This window comes from Neurospora crassa, linkage group III, assembly GCF_000182925.2.
Source record: "Neurospora crassa OR74A linkage group III, whole genome shotgun sequence".
NCBI classification, from domain to species: domain Eukaryota; kingdom Fungi; phylum Ascomycota; class Sordariomycetes; order Sordariales; family Sordariaceae; genus Neurospora; species Neurospora crassa.
Genome location: NC_026503.1, coordinates 667,352 through 683,932, shown reverse-complemented (window position 1 = coordinate 683,932; position 16,581 = coordinate 667,352). Strand labels below are relative to the sequence as shown.

At 50.3% G+C, this 16,581-nt stretch overlaps 6 protein-coding genes across 6 annotated transcripts; 2 read left to right on the top strand and 4 right to left on the bottom strand.

Annotated features, from left to right (window-relative positions):
* Positions 1-1,077: 1,077 nt before the first annotated feature.
* Positions 1,078-2,045, top strand: NCU10596 (hypothetical protein; the record flags this gene model as incomplete). Its single annotated transcript, XM_001728083.2, has 2 exons — positions 1,078-1,693; positions 1,762-2,045. The coding sequence occupies 2 exons, from the start codon at positions 1,078-1,080 to the stop codon at positions 2,043-2,045; spliced, it is 900 nt and encodes a 299-aa protein (XP_001728135.2).
* NCU05735 (membrane transporter) lies at positions 2,028-4,667 on the bottom strand. Its single transcript, XM_957798.3, has 3 exons — positions 3,757-4,667; positions 2,872-3,695; positions 2,028-2,816 (listed from the first exon to the last, which is right to left on the bottom strand). Exons 1-3 carry the CDS (start codon positions 3,991-3,993, stop codon positions 2,213-2,215), a joined length of 1,665 nt encoding a protein of 554 aa, XP_962891.1. The 5' UTR covers positions 3,994-4,667; the 3' UTR covers positions 2,028-2,212.
* Positions 4,668-5,555: 888 nt separating this feature from the next.
* acr-2 (acriflavine resistant-2) lies at positions 5,556-7,698 on the top strand. Its single transcript, XM_957796.2, has 2 exons — positions 5,556-6,275; positions 6,327-7,698. Exons 1-2 carry the CDS (start codon positions 5,645-5,647, stop codon positions 7,502-7,504), a joined length of 1,809 nt encoding a protein of 602 aa, XP_962889.2. The 5' UTR covers positions 5,556-5,644; the 3' UTR covers positions 7,505-7,698.
* A 340-nt stretch (positions 7,699-8,038) lies between these two features.
* On the bottom strand, positions 8,039-8,882 carry NCU05732 (hypothetical protein; the record flags this gene model as incomplete). Its single annotated transcript, XM_957795.3, has 2 exons — positions 8,039-8,071; positions 8,103-8,882. 2 exons carry the CDS (start codon positions 8,880-8,882, stop codon positions 8,039-8,041), a joined length of 813 nt encoding a protein of 270 aa, XP_962888.3.
* Positions 8,883-9,745: 863 nt separating this feature from the next.
* trx (thioredoxin) lies at positions 9,746-10,701 on the bottom strand. Its single transcript, XM_957794.2, has 2 exons — positions 10,600-10,701; positions 9,746-10,527 (listed from the first exon to the last, which is right to left on the bottom strand). The coding sequence occupies exon 2, from the start codon at positions 10,470-10,472 to the stop codon at positions 10,089-10,091; it is 384 nt and encodes a 127-aa protein (XP_962887.1). The 5' UTR covers positions 10,473-10,527; positions 10,600-10,701; the 3' UTR covers positions 9,746-10,088.
* A 1,106-nt stretch (positions 10,702-11,807) lies between these two features.
* NCU05730 (catabolic 3-dehydroquinase) lies at positions 11,808-12,809 on the bottom strand. Its single transcript, XM_957793.2, has 2 exons — positions 12,545-12,809; positions 11,808-12,473 (listed from the first exon to the last, which is right to left on the bottom strand). Exons 1-2 carry the CDS (start codon positions 12,720-12,722, stop codon positions 11,968-11,970), a joined length of 684 nt encoding a protein of 227 aa, XP_962886.1. The 5' UTR covers positions 12,723-12,809; the 3' UTR covers positions 11,808-11,967.
* Positions 12,810-16,581: the final 3,772 nt, after the last annotated feature.

The window sequence follows — 16,581 nt, the reverse complement described above, 5'->3', positions numbered from 1 at the left end:
AAATTAAGAGTACTACAAGGATTGTTTCATCGAGACCATCCTAATAATGTGTTTTTTTTAGTTTGTACCGTTATATATAAGGGTTTTTATCAAAGAAAAGATAAGAGAATAAAAGGAAAAAGTAGCTACGGTGGTTGCGCACAATCCCCACTTTTCTCCAAGTTAGGCTCAGACTGCCTTCGGCAGAAGTAAGCAGGCTGAGTGAATGAGACTACTTCACCTATAGAACAAATAAGAGCAAATACCTTCAATGGGTTTAGCATCCTTTTAGGCTAGTTTTAGTACGAACCTTCTATGTTATTTGTTCCTCCAACCTTCGTGGCACCTCGTGACACCAGTCCTCCCATAGGGTATAGCGGGCATAGCGGCATAGCCGGGACAGTACCGTCACAACATCAACTGCTTCATTTCATTGCCTTGTGCGTCGCACACCTACTCTCATTTCTAGATCTCCAGACCTCTCGAGTCTTCCCCTCTACAACTCAATACATCACCATTATACGGTTAATTACTCGTTGTTGTTGTTGTTGTTGTTGTTGTTGTTGTTGTTGTTGTTGTTGTTGTTGTTGTTGTTGTTGTTGTTGTTGTTGTTGTTGTTGTTGTTGTTGTTGTTGTTGTTGTTGTTGTTGTTGTTGTTGTTGTTGTTGTTGTTGTTGTTGTTGTTGTTGTTGTTGTTGTTGTTGTTGTTGTTGTTGTTGTTGTTGTTCAGCCTGTTCACAGTTAGGCCTACAATATATAAATGGAGGATGAAGACATGTGAGAGGTTCCAGCAAGTCAATATTTGCCGAATGGCTTTCCGGGATAGATCGCAACTTCGCGGCAATTAGGCTATATTGAAGAAACACCCAGTTGTCACAGTCAGTGGTTCGACGCTGTTTTGATGGGTTCACGCCATGACTCTTGACAGGACACATTCGACGTCTGGTTACCCCTTATGAGTGTTGAAACATATATCATATATCCCCAACGTCACATGGAGGTTGTGAACATTGGTACTCTTCGCCTGCCCCAGTTGAAAGACATGCTTCTCTAACTACATAACCTTCTCCCGCTTCAGTGACGTTTTCCTTCAGTGAAATGAAGGCCAACCTACTTTTCGTAGCCCTCGCTATCCGATATGCCGCACTTGCAGCCACAAACTGGGACATCTACGAATACGGAATAGTGGACACCTTCAGATGGTCTCGCCCGTTTCCCGACGACGGCACCGACCCGGGTGGGCTTCTCGTGAACTGTCGAGCCGAGGGCACCTTTCATGCCATGATGTACAAACTCAGCGATCTCTTAGCAGAACCACCGGAGGGGTTAACTCCGTGGCATAATGCCATTGAGGGCTTTCTCGGTCGTCGGTCTTACATGGGCAGTTGGGATGGGGTTGACCATAAGGGACACGACCGTGAGATCGTGGTGATGGAGTATGCTGATGTGCCGGGACCTGCTAGGGATTGGATAGAGAACCAGCAGCGAGATACCAGCAAGACAGACAACGACAAGTGGATGTTTGCGGTATTCAGAAAACCCCAGAACCAGACCGATAAAGTAACTGGAACCATGAAGCCTGCCCCAACAAGAGAGGCAGCGGATGCTCATGAGGCCTCGCCGATTTCCGCCAAGAACAAGTTCGTGGTGTTTCCAGCTGGTGCGATATACGAAATATTGCCTCTTCGGGTTTCTAAAGGCGGCAAATGCGAGCGTGAGTGCCCTGTACCTTCATCAAGAAGATTCGAGACTTTGGAACTGTGCTCATCTCCAGCACCATAGGCGAACTGAACAATCTCTTCAAGTACAAAACTCAAGCCATTGACCACTCGGTCATAGCATGGGTTACGAGCCACACAAAGCCCAGGCGGGACCTCGGCAATCGAGACATTACATTTAAGATCGAGGCAATGGCCGTCACCGAGACAGAAGAGGGGAAACACACGCGATTGATGTGGGAGAAGATGCATCGAACCATCAGGAGAAACGAAAGGAGGATCCAAAGAGGAGAGCGTCAAAAAGTAAGAGAGGAGTTGAACGAGGCAAGATTCAAGGACGAGCTTTGAGTATTTAGGGGGCGAGAATGATGAATATATAGCAGATGATATTACATATGAAGCATAGTGTCCTCTGCTTGATGATATGCTCAAGACAAATTCTATAAGTCGACCGATGTTCTATACATATGAAACCAAGCATGAACTCCGAAGCTATGCAAACGAAAGATCATTCTTTATTCGGACTCCTGTTCAGGGTTTGGCGACTCCGAACCAGACGCAGACGTTTCCTTCTTAGGCCCAAGTCCAGCTTCCATCCGTTCCTCCAAGGTAAGTTCGCTTTCGGCTTTGCCGGGATCGATAAGGCAGAAAAGAAGCAGAGAGCAAGCGGCACAGGCTACTGCAAACCAGAAGGCCACCCTGTGGTTCTCGCCGTCAAACGCGTCCTCACTTTCAGCAACAGCCAGATCGGCGATACCGAGGAAGAAGCTGATACCAATGAAGACAAGACTGTTGATGAGAGCGCCAGCAGTACCTTGCATGTGCGCAGGTACATTGGTAGTGATGAAGACGTTGGACACCAGGTATGTAATATCAACACCAATGGTGGCTCCAAGCATGGCGGGGAACACAAAGGCCCAATAATTGGCATGGTCGGGGATGAGAGCAAAGAGAAGAACGCTGGCAAGACAACCGCCTCCGGATATCATAAGTAGCACTCTACCGGGAAGCTTATGAAGAGTGAAGCCGCCGATGGTGGCTAGGACGATACCACCGCCAGCCATAGGAGCGAACCAGGTCGCCGTTTGGAGGGTGGAGGCACCCATGAATGCCTCGATGCTGAGGAACAGGTCAGCTCGAGTAACTTTCAGTCCTTAGGAAGTGGGGAACTTACTGTACACTGGCATAAAACAAGAAAATGCCGAACACTCCGTAGGCGAAGAAGAGAGCAAGCGTGAACCTCTTCATATACTTTGCGGCAAACAGATCTTTTGGCAGCAGAGGCTGCTCAGCGACCCAACCCTCGAGATATATAGCGGCGCAGAGGAAAAGCATTCCGATAACGAACGTTACGGGAATATAAGGGGTGCGCCAACCATTTGGAGCCGAGCCACCGGTGGTAATGGCAAAGGTGATGAGAATGATAGCCGGAACGATGGTGAACAAACCGAAGTAGTCCATCTTGGCTCCTCCGCGGGTAGCAACAGCTTGGTGTCTATCATTGGGGATGGTGAGATAAGCCATCAGGCTTGTCACAAACAGGATGATGGTTCCAATAAAGAACCACCAACGCCACGAAAGATACTCGCCAGTGACCCCACCCAGGATAATTCCGATGAAAAAACCGAGCGGAGCGAATGCACTATAGAGACTAAAAACGAGATTCTTCCTCGGGCCAGGACGATAGGTCTTCCCCAGCAGCATCAAACCAGTAGGCAGGAAAGCAGCGGGGCCTAGACCGGCAAGAGCTCTGGTGACGATGAGCATCTGATAGTTCTGACTAAAGCCACCAATCAAGCACCAGATGCACATCCAAACCAGGCCGCCGGTGAAGATGAAATAGGCTCCATATATGTCGGCAAGACGGCCGAATGGCAGGAGAAAAGAGCCGGTAACAAGGGAGAAGACGCTGGACGGCCATGTTTGGGAATTTTTGGGAATATCTAGCGCCCCGGCGAGACCAGGCAAAATGATATTGAAGCCAGAGACAAAGTATTCCTAGCCAAGGTGGCATGTGTCAGTTGAGTGCGTGACAAGCCAAGGTATCGAACAAACTCACACTCATGAGCATAGAAATGAGGATGGAGCCGCAGAACATGACCTCTTCCAAGGTGCTCGAAAAGACAGCGGGTCGTTGACGACCAACGCGGTCGAGATCGAACTCAGTGGTGGCGTCAACTTGGACATCCTGCTGTGCCTGAGAAGGGCTCTCACACTCGGACGATTCTGGATGTTGTTGGGGTTGCTGATGGTGTGGTTGTTGTTGCTGTTGTTGTTCTAGTGTTTGCTGGCCCATCTTGCAGCAGAGTACACAGCTTCAGGGCGTGACACTGTCGAGAATGTTATTCAAATATTGCAGATGGATAGTAATGGGAACATGACACAGAACGGGCATTGATTGACCTTCTCCTTCTATATAATAGAAGTCTGCTAACGTACACACATGAAGGTGCAGGGAGACAAAGTAACTCCTTGAGGTGGCGATGGGGAGGGGAGCTTGTCTCCCGCTAACAAATCGCAGACGAGGAGCGTCCCCACTTGGCTGCAAAGTTTGGGGATCATGGGCCAAGGTGCCCCGGTCCAAGTGTTAGCCGGATACTTACAAAGTCCGGGCGGAATTTGTCGTAGTCATAGTTGTTATGGCAAAATAAAAGAGAAAAAAAATAGTCAACATGACAAAGGCTCCATCATCAGCAGCCGGGTAAACTAAAACTGCAGCAATTACGGCTTGGCATCCTTTTTGGTCTTCCCCATGGTGACTGGCAAAGGCGTAGAGAATAGTGCTACGTATCTCGGGATTCCGATCCCCGGGGAGAAAAAGGGAAGACAAGCGGAAAAGGGTGGTTTCCATGTGTCATGAATGTCAGTCCATGACGACGAGAGTGGCGGAAGGTTGAAGAAAAGTCGGCGAAGGTTGTTGCAAGGCGGTGGCTTGATAAGATGCGCCAAACATGAAGAGACTCGCCAAAGTGCCAAATGTGAAGAAATCGGTGAAGTGACTGACACGAGCTCAAGAATCTCTGGTGTCGCAAGCGGATGAAAAAAAGCGCTAATGCACCTGCTGCTATTTCTCTTCCGGATCAGGCTTAGCTCTAGTTAAATCCAAAAAGGGCGGCCACGAGCAGGCCGTCGCCAGGAGCCCACGGTCCCGTGGCCCCCCTGTCATGGCCCGGGCAGCAGCTGCTTCTACCGAACTCCAGGTCGGACACTGGCAGGGAAAACACTGGGGCCAGTCGGGGAAGCCCATCGCCCCACAATCGATTTGTTATCTTACCTAGGTACCTAGGTACCTGTAGCTTTGTACGCGGGATAAGACACAGACCAACCCATACTGGACGCTGCCATGGGCTAGTTAGTACTTCAAAACAAATACATTGTATACACAAATATGTTATTAAGTATAGTGTCCAGTTTGTTTTACTCATACTTTTTTTTTTTTTTCACCGTTACTCTCCGATCAGAAACCAAACTGTCGTTGAGACGCTTGAACAAGTTGGCCCGAGGTTACGGACTAACAAACAAACCGGTATCTGACGGACTGTACACTACAGGTACACAATTATATGACTATGGAGAATTACACTAGCACTTCTCACCGAGGGCCTGGACGGAACCTCGCACAGCCAAGGTAGCGTCCTGTCTCCGATATGACAACCACCAAGACGCTACCACTACGACACTATCACCACCCATGGTCATCTACCCATTGCCATACCAGCCACGAATGATAAGGCTAGAGGTATCGTCCTGTCCCTCATCTTGACCTGGGCGACACCTCATGCGCCGAGAAGCCAAGCAGTGCCTGTTCGTGCAGTCCCATCTTTGTCTCTGGTACAGCTCTTACAAGACACTCTTAGCGCAAGACAAGCAAACACCCTTCCCTGGTACAGCTCTTACAAGACACTCTTAGCGCAAGACAAGCAAACACCCTTCCCAAGACCGCGGTCATGGTGACAGGAACAGCCGCCATGGCTCTGAAGAAAATGCCGCCAAAGAAGCCTTACCACCAAAAGGCTTCGAAAACTAAGGCATGCTACAACTGCCATCGGAAACGTCTTCGCTGTGACAAGTCGCTGCCTGCCTGTCTCAAGTGCTCCATCAACGGCGAGGAATGTCTTGGCTACGGCATCGTCCTGCGTTGGGCCGCCTGTAATTCACCAACCTCCACCATAACCACCAGGACCACTAACAAGACCAACTTCAACGGCACCAACACCACCACACCACGAACCGTCAAATCATCTACGCCAACACAAGCTCCAACACCAAGCGACAGCCCTCGACAACTTGATACCGATGTCACTAGTAGCTCAGCACCCAGCCACACTTGTAGTAGGAGTACTACCACGTCTACCACAACCACCCGCATCTCATCTCCAACCCTAGAGGAAACCATCGACAGCTTCACAGTGGAGACACCAATCGATAACAATGTCGACCCTCTACCGCGAGCACCAGATGATAACCCAGATCCAAGCTCACAAATTATCAAGCGCCCCGTCAACCTCATCAAGATTCCATTAACAGATCCACTCCTCAACGGTCTCTCAACCAAGGCAAGATGGTACATGCATCATTGTAAGTTTGTCTTACTCGTCAACATGGATTTTTGACCCTCACACTTCTCAGTTGCCACCATTGTCTGTCGAGACCTGGTCTCAATTGACCAGAAGGAACGGAATCCATTCCGGGCCATCATCCCTTTGGTTCGCAAGTTTGACTACCTCCAGTCGGTCGTCTTAGCAACGGCAGCCATGCACTTATCTACGATTCACAAGTACCAAGGTCGAAGTCTACCGTCGGAGTCCGCCCTAGTAGACGCACTGATGCTCAAGTCCCGGGCACTTCACCTTCTTCGCGCCGCCATCAATGACAACACCCTCACGGACAAGGCCATGATTCTTTCCGCCATCGTCTTCCTTGTCAATCTTGATCTCATCGACTCCGGCCGAGGAGGCTGGAAAGCCCATGTTGGAGCCGCCCGGCGTCTGATATCATCCCTATACCTGACCAAGGCTCACCTTGACGGGGCCATCGCCCCCTTAGTCAACGCCATCGCCGCCGACTGTCTTACCTATCGCATATACGGCTCAACCATCAGCGGCAACACTTCGTCGTGGTCGGACAATACCATCGATGACGGGGTCGTGTTGCCGTACATTTTGCAGAACGCCGAGGCCTACAGCTACCATTGCGCACCACCGGCTATCCTCCAAATTATTCTCTCTGCAAGCCAACTCTGTAGCGGCAGCTCCACGACGCTGGAAACAGATGGAGGGGCGGGGAGGATTGTCACCGCGGCGGCGTTGCTTCACAAGGCGCGCAACTTTGACGTGCAGACATGGGTGTACAATATCAAGGGACTGCCACCGGATGACGACCTGGAAGCGCGGGTAAGCGTGGCGTCAGCACACCGCGCGGCAGCCTGTCTGTTCGTCTTGTTGTCGGTTCCCGAGACTGGATTGCTCGAGATACCTCTGCTAGAGCCCAAGGATCTGGTGCAGGAAATTCTTGGACATTTGTCCTGCATCCCAGATAATCACGTCCACTTGAAAGGAACGGTATGGCCGACTTTTGTTGTTGGCGCAGAGACGGACGATTTGAGTGAGAGGGCTTGGTGCCTGGAGCGGTTGGTGGCGGTTTGGACAAAGAATCCTTGGACGTATCCGTGGGGATACGTGCACACGGCGATGGAGATGTTGCAGGAAATTTGGAGGTTGAAGGATTTGGCAGCGCAGCAGGGCGATGATGGAATCAACTGGTTGCAGAGGTTAAAAGCGACTGAGAATAGTTGCTTGATTGTATAGCTGGGTATATATGCACGTACATTGGTAGGGATCACCTGACAAGGAAAGTCTTCTTCAAAAGGACCCCCCCCCCCCTCTACCCTCCCCCTTCCCCTTCTTCTCCTCCTCCTCTCCTAAAAAAAATAAAAAAAAAATAAAAAATGTAAACATAGGAAAAGAAAAGGGGCCGTGGAACATCGGAAAAAAAAAAAAAAAAAAAAAAAAAAAAACGGGACATAGTGAACAGGTTGACCATACCAAAGCATTACCTTGATTATCTCCTCCATCGCCTGTAGTCCCTTCGCTCACTTCCCCTAGAATATCCGTACCGATCCAAATCGTCCTCAAACTCAACCGACCTCCTTGGTTTGCTCTCCCGATCCCTGGAGCACCTTTTACCATCCCTATCCCTACGCACCCTTTCCCGTTCCCGGGCCCTACTTCTACCGTCTTTTTCGCCCCACCCGTCCTCATCACCTTGCTCCTTCCTGACTTCACCTTCCTTTCCCTTTCCTTTCTGATCCTTATCGCCACTCTCCTTCCCCTCCCCATTATCTACCTCTCCAACCCCTCCATGCACACCGCGGACTTCATCGATTTCAGGATGCAAGTTCCTCACATTGTTGATCGCCATCTCCAGATTGTCTATCGACACCCTGATGCCCTCTGCCCTCTCCGCCAACGCTTCATGTACGTTGTACTTCTTGTTCTGCGATGGAGGCTTATTGACAAGATCCGCCAGCGCTTCTGAAGTCGCTCGCAGCTCCTTCTTGAGTGACTCAAGCGTTGTTGCTAGGCTTATTGCTGCTGGCTCCGGACCATCGGTGGGAAGTGATTTGGATCTGGTGCCGGCTCCAGTATGGTTGCTGGTAGCAGCCAGATAGTCGGCGTAGCTAGTGTATGGGTATTCACCCGACGGCCGCCGTGGTGGCCCCTGTGTTGCCGCAGTGGTGGCGTACAAGGAAGGTTTGATCTTGTTCTTCTCCTCCTTTTCCTTTTTCTTGCGCTGATGGAGAAAGTGGCGGATGCCAAAGCCGAGGATGCCAACGGCTAGTTGACCCATTACGTCGTGGAGGTCGTTGCCATCGCGGCTGCCGTCTTGGTCTCGGTCACTGCGGTGGCTAGCTCCGCTGCTGTCTCGTGCTTTGGTTGTTGTACCGCGGTCGCGCTCGTGGATTTGGCTGTCTTCATGAGCGGATCTTGACCGTAGTTTTTGCTGTGATGTGCTGCCTTTATCGGCCAAGTCTTGCCTGGTCAAACGCTTGAGAGAGTAGACTAAAGCAGCGCGGGCAAGTTGTTGGATGATTTCCCGAGTTTCATTGTTGTTACTGCCCCTTGTTGATGACCGCTCAAGGAGCGACGGTTTACCCCTGGACCTGTGCGAGCGAGTTCCAGGCATGTTGACGATGATGTTGGTCCGAATAGGAATGCCTGAGTGGTGTTATTTATTGAATATAGACTGGGAATATTCGAAAAGCAGCGAAAACTCGCAAGAAGAGCAAATGCGGTCGCAAACCAGTCTGCACATACATCTTGTAAGAAACAGATTGGTCTCCGACAAAGAGGCCGCGTGTCAGGAGTGGTGGGATGAACGGGGAGGGTGGGTAGCTGCCTGCTCACGGGCTTGCGGTGCCACATGCGTTGGTGATGGAGGCATCACCTGATAGTTGACTGTGATGACAACAGTTGATACTGGAACGCAAGAAGCATACTGAGACTAGAAAACATGACCATGTTCAGGCTACCAAATTAAAATATTGATTTTGAGGTCATCTTTCCGAGTCATTGTCGATAATCATTTCTGGTCTCCTTCCCTGCCGTTCATAGATCGGTTAGCCGTGAAATCAACTTATATAAACGTGATTAAGACTCACAGCATAGAAAGTGTGATGTCTCCCTTTATCTTTGCCCTCAGTTGCAAGTCGATATCCAAGTCCATATCGAGCCTAACGGCAAGAGCGCCACTGCGACTACCTCTTGTTGTCCCTTGGACCGATTGCTGCTGTTGTTGAAGCCTTTGTGGCTGATATTGCTGGATAACATTAGAGTCGCCTCTGTCTGGTGAGCTCCCAAGATAGCTCTCTGGGGTTGTGTCGCGAGACTTTTGCTTGCCATGTCTCTCGCCGTTACGTGAGGTTGACATAGTGCTGTTGAATAGTGGTGTGGCAGATGGGGGTCACGATGGAGTGTTATGCTGATATAGGGAAACGCCAAGAAAAACAAAAGGTCTTGTAGGATGGCCGACTGATAGGGTCAATGAGTCAAGGGCGGAGGTGATTGATCACTGTGTGTACTATCCAGTAGTGTACATAGTATATGATAGTTAAGTATCCGGCAGATATTGGGGCTCAAGGGTCACGGTCACGGTGTGATCATGCCCATGGGTACTTATCAGACCGTCGCCCGAAGATCCCATGACATCATAACCTGAACAACCGACAGTTTTCTATTCGGTTCATTCAGCAACAGCTGATCTCCAACCCCCGCCGAAAATAGTCAGACGCAAATGTCCATGTTGTAGTGTAGTAGTATGTACACTTGATCCACAACAGGGTGCTCTGTATGCTTTTGATCTCTTTTGTTTGTTTTCTTTCCTTTCCGAACCTCACGACGAGCCAGCGGCAGCGGCCTTCTCCTTTGCCAGACGGCCCATCTTCTCGGCAGCGGCCCGCAGACTGTTGACATCGGCGCCCTGGATCATGACGGAACCGTTGACGGCGACCTGCTTGCCGTTCTTGAAGAAGAGGAAGGTGGGCATGGCGGAGACACGGTAGTGCTGAGCAACCTGCTGGACGCTATCGACGTTGATCTTGGCAAAGGCGAGGAAGTTGGGGATGGAGAAGGTCTTCGCAAACTGGGCATACATGGGCGCAATGGCCTTGCAAGGCCCGCACCAGTCGGCGTAGAAGTCAGCGACGACGTACTGGGTTGTGTTGAGGAGGTTCGCAAACTCCTGGGCCGAGTTGATGTGCTTGACGCCGTCCGACATTGCGATGATGTTTGTGTGTGTTCGGTCGAGGGAGAATCGATTGCGAAGTAGATTGCTGCAAATTTTCACGGTTAAGTAACCTGAACTGCCCGTAGGAGATGGCTCCGGCGATAAGGGTTGTACACACCTTGGCTAAGAAATCGCAAGTTGCGGCGAGAGTTGCTGGCAGGCGTCGGCTTTCAACTTTGTTAGGGGACTACATAACCATTCACTATAACCGCTGGACGCGACCGTCACCGTGAGGTGAGCCGTGTCTGTCGTTGGCGGGGTAGGTAGAGGTACACAGTAGAAGGGGGTGGGTCATGGCTGATAACGTACCTGCGTACTGGACCTAGAGGTACCTACTATGTAGATAGGTAACCGATAAGCTCCCTGATCCAGCCCGCTCCATCGCCCAAGCCGCGATTGTGTCTCTTTGGCGATCTCGACTTATGTACGGTGGCCCAAGTTTGGGTTATACTCAATTGAAAACTGGTCCGAGCTTCCATTTGGCCTCAGCTGCAAGCTATTTTATATCAACGCCTCTATCCACTTCCCGTCCTTCACACCTATCAATGTAACAAAGTAAGCGCTAACCACCATCCATCTTTATATTCTTTTGATATTTTTCTTCTTCTCTCTTCCCCCCCCTTACTTTTCTTCCGTTTTTTCTTTTGCCCCTCAACCTCTCTCTCTTTCTTTCTCTTCGCTTTTTTCTTTTTTTTTCTTTTTCCTAAGTGGAAGGCGAAAGGATCCATTTGCATTATCACCTTAAAGGTACCCCAAATTTTTGGAATTTGGAGAAGGTCTAGGGGTCTATTTGCACTACTACTCAAAACCTTAGCTCCCGCCCATTGGCTCTATTGACTCCCATTGACTCCCATTAACTCCCATTGACTCTCATTACTTCATTGCTTCATTGCTTCATTGCTTCATTGCTTAGAGTTGGAATTGGAGTTGGATGTCGGGGTTGCATTAGTGTGCATTCGAATGGTACCCTTCGGTGCGAGTCTAGCGGTTGCCACTGCCAGGGACTTTTTTGCAACCAAAACTTTTCAATTGAGCATAACCCAGACTTGGGCCACCGTACTTATGCCAAGAGCCCATGTGCCTCAGATCACACACAACATGTGATGCAAATGCCTGCCGTCGATCTTTGCCAGTCTGGAGTGAGCAATTCTTTACTACCTCTACTACGCAGTACGCAGTATGTGTCGGCCGCTATATAAACGTCTCCATACCCTCCATACCCCTAGACCTCCCTTCCAGCATGAATTCTAGCTCGGGTGTACTCAAGTGCCCTATCTTGCCGCCTACTGAAGCCTGATCAAGAAACTTTGCCGGTAGGACGAAACGCAATGCCAATTTGGGTCGTGTATTATTGCCAAGTGATGTCTATCTTGAACCTCAACTTGCAAAGAGCCGGGAACCCAACGACTCGCGAAAGCCACTCGAACCGCAACGTCGATTACCCGTCACTACCATGAAAACCCGATCTCCACTCCTTAGATCAGTCCTAGGCCCAGTGGAGGTCAACCTCTCTGCCTTCCAACCAGTTCTCCATCTCACCATACATGCGCTTCCACAGTCCCTTGTCGTGCGGCGTAGGAAGGTTCACGTCGATCTTGTATCCCAGTTTGGCCTGCGCCATCGCAAGGTGCCGATATCCCTCCGGATACGTGCTCAGCTCGCACTTGTCCCACTTGGGTACAGTCTGGCCATCGACTGGCACTACCTTGTCCTTCTCATAGAACAGCTTGACGTACTTGGCCTTCCACTCTTGGGTAGCCGTCTGCTTTTCGCAAAAGAAGATGAAACGGCAGTCGCAGTCGACATCATAGGCCACGCCGCCCTCGCTGAAGCGATGAGTGATGGTTGCCTTCATCTTTCCAATGGCCCGGGTACGGCTGTCGCCGAGCTCGGCCAGAGTGCCGCATTCGCGGTGCATGATGAAGACGCCGTTCTTCTTGCCCTCCTTGGAGACTTGAATGAATTCGTCAACCGGCAAGTCGCTGCTCCAGGCTATGAGTTTGATAGGTTAGCAAAATGACCCAACATGCCAGGTAACCTCGTGAGCTGGCTAAGGTACGTACTCGTCCACACACAGGCATCATCCGTGAAGAGGGAGCGGTAGTTCTTCCACTCCGACGCGTCGCGATACACAGGCCAGCCCTTACAGAGCTCCGTCACGGCATAGCGGTCAAGCACGTCTTGAGATGATCCGTTGATGTGAGACCAGGTTCTGGTATGAGGATCCGCCGGTGAAGTCATGATTGCTGGAGAAGCTGCTGGGGAAGGAAGGGTGGAAAGATTGCTGGGTTGAATTCGAGAACTGTAAGTTTGGTAGGTGCTCTTGACAACCTCCCTGTTCTTGTCTTTGAGAGCAACTGGAAAAACTGCAAATCCTGATGGGAGGAGTGGTTCCTTCTTATACCCGAGAAGACTTCCTCCACTGCACTCGAGTAAGTATCCATCATGCCGGCATCTTTTCCAATCTCCGCCCATATCCTCGCCACTAATCTTTAATCTCCCTCGTACCGATTTGTGAGCGGTGAACTGACGAGACGGAAGGAGCGATGGAGGCTATTTCGTTCTGTTTATCCAGCAACGGGCTCCTACACCGCGACCTGTAAGCTGCCTAGCTTGATTGGTGGAGGTTGTTGACTTTCATGGCAACAACATTGGACAAAATGGCGGGCAAGTGAAGCCTCAACCGCTTAGCTACCTTCCCATCAGCTAAAAACTGAGGTTGGCAACCGCAAAGGCCCAGTCACGTTACTGGTGATGGAGGATCTTTCCTGCAGGACGGGATCGTGGAGTTCGTACAAAGCGGAAGCCATGGGCCTGGAGGAACATAGGCGAGGTGCATCCACATTATCTGGTTTGACAGCTCCAAGCAAACACGGTGTGCTGCGCTCAACCCAGTCATCCGCTTGGACCCGCCGTGCCTCTTTGAGTCCTCCGCCCTGAGGTCCAGGTCCGAAATCCGGACCAGAGCAACACACATTGGCATATCATGTCTTGGGAATAATGCGGGCATGAGAGATTACGGTTCGTTGCTTCTGCCTGTTAACAAATCGTTCCATTTACCACACAAGTTTGCCCTTTCGGGACTCGACGAGCCGTTGCGCAACTACTACCGGCTGTCGGCATGGTCCAAGTATCCTCCCAATGCCTCGATATAATCCCGAAGGGAAGGCTACTCCTAAGTTGTACTGGTCACTTTGACGGGCAAGAGTTTCGGCGTTGAGTACGTGTTGTTGTCAGGGAAGATCATGGCCTTTCCAACCTCGAGATGACAGTCCGACTTCCTTCCTTACTGCAGGTGGCCGATTTTCATTCTGCTCTCTGGAGCCAACCACCTCACTGTTTATCCTTGAAGCTGAAGTAGTGTTGATGATGAAAGGGAACCAAAAGGAAACGGACCATCTGGTTTGACAATAATGGCTTATTGATATTTCAGTTTTTGACTCACCCGTAGTCATAGGCAGGTAGGTATAAGCGCGGTTGTTGCCCGTGAACGTGTCACTGTTAGAAGACTAGGTAGATGATGAAGCTGATTAAAACAAGTTCAGGACCGAGCTCTGTCCGGTTTGTTATCTACGCAGCCGAGAGTGGAATGTGTTCCTGTACCTTCGCGCTGGTCAGAAATTGCAACGAAAATGTCTCTCATGGCTGAATGACACAAAATACGTAGAAGTACTCCCCTCATCTTGGGCTCACAGTAATCTGTGGGGGAATATCGACAAAAATTGCTCCATTCTCTGAGCTACGAATGAAAGCTATGTCTCTTGCACACTCGAAACCGGACCACTGGCCCAAATTCAGCCTGTCAGCCCTTCTGCCCTGCCCACGCTGCCCACCCCTTCCTTTACCTGAGTCAGCCTTCCTCCTGTGGATTCACTCGCGCTTTTGGGCATAAAGAAGCCTTCATTTGTAGTACGTGTGGATGCTCGTGTCCTTGAGTTTCTGGCCGTATATGTCGTCATCTCTTCTTGCGACCACCCCAGAATTCAGCCAAATGTGAACTGAATGATGCTCTGAAAGTCTGAAGACACTTCAGCATAGGCGTACAGTCCAACATCCTTTTGCTTCGGATCCTGTGGCCAAGGGAAGACTAGCATCTTGAATCACGAATTAGTATAATGCACTGCTGTTTGGCTTTTGGGATGAAATTGGGCTTACTTCGAATTCCTGTACCTTCCAATGCACAAACCCAGCCTGTTCGAAGCCGTCTTCCTGAAGAAAAGTTATTCCCCGAAACTGACTGGGTTAATCCGAGGCGTTTTCAAGCCTCCCCACACAGCTTTCCATACTGTTCTAATGCAGACCCAGTAACGACGGTTGTTCAATCCAGCCTCCGGGCTTGCATACCCTGTACACTTGTTTATATAAGCACCACAGTCAGGGATAGCACTATCAAAAATCAGATATAGATGTAGCTGAAATAGTCGGGCTTGAAGGTCTATAGAGATACCTCTATATTGATAAGCCCGTTATTTCGAATTCAGGTGGGCACCAGGTAGGCTGAATGGGCGAAATCGTGGTACCGATGCACGGCCTTACCTTCGGAAAATCCATCGATCAATTGCCAGTCACCCCGAACCAGTACCAAAATCAATTGCCTATTTGATGCCCTTTTCGATGGGCACTAGATACCATTTTCCGAGCATGAGCTCGGCAGCATGACTGAAGACTTGCAAGGTCTCGGTGTATCAAGTACCATTAGCAGCATCCAGTCCATCATCTTCTGGTAACCCAACTTGGACCCCGTGTACACCGGTCAGCATGCCGGTCGGCGGGGCCGACTCATCGGCAACAGGCGCGGGTGTTCCAGGAGTAGGAGACGCAGGCGCATCCGGTGATGGACCCGGAGACGCGAATATAGGCGTCGGCGCCTTTGCTTCGACCATACGGCGCAGGAGTTTCTGACACCGCAGTCTAGGCCTTTCTTTTCGCGGGGGTGCTCCTAGATGCTAAAGTGGTTCCTCACGGCCACTTCGTGTTCTTCTGCAACGAATAGGTACCTATGGATGAAAAGGTCAATGGCCAGAAAGACCAGTGAGGCGCAGGTCCAAACAAAACAAAAGAAGCACTAGGTGACAACCCTCGACGAGTCTCCCTGTCCAGATTGATGTCAACAAATCGCAAGAAGTTTGGTTTTCTCTCACAATCTTGTTCAAACAAGCGTCCTGCTCCGTGCCTCTTCTTCGATCAATGGTCGGGCAGTCAGCAGATTATCGCCGACGTTGGGTTTTTTTGATGGTTCCCCCTTTGACGTGACATTCGAGCCCTTGACACGGCAAGAAGATGCGGTCGCTTGAGCTGCTACACGATATTGGTTTGAGAGCACCGATGTAGGTGCACATTTCTGTAGTTGCACTGGTCACAGTCTAGAAGTCAACTCGGCCAGGCTGTTTCACAAGCCAATCACGATCGAATTAAATTACAATATTCCTACGTCCTCTGAAACTGAGGCTTCGCAAAATGTAGAGTGCAATGCCTTGATACAACCATTCATCGGCGTGTGAAAGCAGGTATTCGACAATCTGCTCAGCCTGCCGTTCAAGGCGTCAATCTAGATCTTATTCCTGATCACCACTCTCATGCGGAGTGCTGCGACTCCGGAAGCTGAAGCAGAAACATGGTGGCAACCGTGCAAGTTTTGTGCTGCCGCCTGGTCGGAGAACAATCACGTCTCAAATGGACACAATGTTCCAGCCTGCCAGTCCCCATTGAGGCAACCTCGCGCCACCACGGCACGGCATCTGACTTCCAGGTTCGCTTCTCCTTCTTCTTGATCTTCAACAATCAGTCCAGGCTGCAGGCATCCATCACGAAGCCCGTCATTTCCCAATCCGCCATCGGACAAAAGGGACCACAAGCAACCCGGAATCCCTGAATATCTACCTACGCGGTGCGTATGTACTATGGAGTGGGCATTGTGCTAAAGCGCACCACAGCTTCCTTTCGTTGGAGGCCACAAACAAAATTGTTTCCGCACGAGAATCGGCAGGATTAGAAGTCCGAATGGCCTTGTAAAAGTTGCTGTGTTGCGCATACGATGGTACTTGCATGCGCACACCCGTACACGTCCGATTTGAACTAAAACCCAGTTGTGTTTCCAGTA